This window comes from Penaeus monodon, chromosome 19 (assembly GCF_015228065.2).
Source record: "Penaeus monodon isolate SGIC_2016 chromosome 19, NSTDA_Pmon_1, whole genome shotgun sequence".
Taxonomy (NCBI): Eukaryota; Metazoa; Arthropoda; class Malacostraca; order Decapoda; family Penaeidae; genus Penaeus; species Penaeus monodon.
In genome coordinates, this window is record NC_051404.1 from 6850442 (window position 1) to 6851839 (window position 1398).

The following is a 1398-nucleotide window of genomic DNA, read 5'->3' on the forward strand; positions in this document are numbered from 1 at the left end:
TTTATGGCTGTGTGAAAATGAAACCATACAGGCAAAAATCAAGCATTTATCAGGCTGCACAATTTGTTACCCTTTCCCCATCCAATGCCAGTTAGATGAAGTAAAGGAGTGCTTATGTAGAAAATAATAGTTTAGAAAGAAAAGGCCATTAGATTTATCTATCTATCTGTTAAAATAATAAAAAATATGCATCTTGCCTGTTACAGTCATGGCTGTTATATATTATAAGGTTATGAAAATAAAGTTGATACAGACCTTGATATAGCAGTGCTGTTTTTTTATTATTAAGAAGGTAATAGTATCAATGAAACTTAAGCATTTGAGATGTATAGAATCTATTTTATATTCATGGAATTTATATAGGTGTGGAAATTTGCTGAGCTGAAGTAAAAAGAAAAAATGCAATAATTGGAGCTTTAAAAGGGAGAAAAAATGCAAAACATCTGAAACTCTTACTTATATCCATGTGCTTGAAAGGTATTGAAAACACACACATTTACAATGAAGAAAGTATATAGAAATTCAGCGATTAATCAAGAATGTACTCACTCAAGAACATTTTCAGTGTGAAGAAGTTGAGCTGACTGGGTCTGGAGCTTCAGCATGTTGCGATCCCAGGAAAGGAGTTTATAGGTTCAGTGCACTGTTCTTCATGTGCTTTTTGGGCTTTGGTAAGTTTTTGACTGTTTATGAAGCAAAGATGGTAGTGTCTAGCTTCAGTAGAATGTAATTATAATGGAAGAAGTCAGCTTTGACAAGAATAGATTTGCTATGGCTAAAATTATTTTGGCTTATTTATTTATTTATTTTTAACCTAAGAAGGTATAGGTATTATCTGTGAATAATATTAATAACTTAACACTTACCTGAGTATAAATGATTATTTTCTTAAGAGTAACCATTGAATTATATATGTGTAAATTCAATGTAGATACTTTTTCAAGACTAAACAACCCTCTTGAGCCTAAGTACTGGTAGAAAGGTGAATGGATTAGATAATGTCACTAGATAATGGATTTTATTTTTACTGATGACATTTACTTATCTTGTGAACCCATGGAGACCCAAATATATACACTCATGCTTAAACACACACCCACGACCAATGCCAGATTTGTAATGGGGAGTAAAGGGCTCATGCCCTGGACCATTTATATCTGAATCTATGATAATCAAGTTTCAGGAGTCCATAAAAGGCTATTCAGATGGCAAGTGTAGAAATGATTATAATCATAATGTAATTGCTGTAAATTCTTCACATATACTATTACATGTACCCAAAAACATATATACCCATGAATAAACAGAGGCTTATCCTTGAACACATGTGCTCATGTACCTACAAAGACAGGCACATATGAAGACAGTCACACATTAAAATAGGCACATAAATACATG

The 1398-nt window shown here is 32.4% G+C and overlaps 1 protein-coding gene across 1 annotated transcript in view; it reads left to right on the plus strand.

The window, feature by feature from the left end:
- The window catches only part of LOC119585033 (major facilitator superfamily domain-containing protein 1-like), a gene marked incomplete in the record, with an annotated part of 11251 nt that overhangs the window by 1414 nt on the left and 8439 nt on the right, over positions 1 to 1398 (plus strand). The window contains 1 exon segment of the mRNA XM_037933650.1: positions 566 to 671. Coding sequence (XP_037789578.1) covers positions 566 to 671 — 106 coding nt within the window.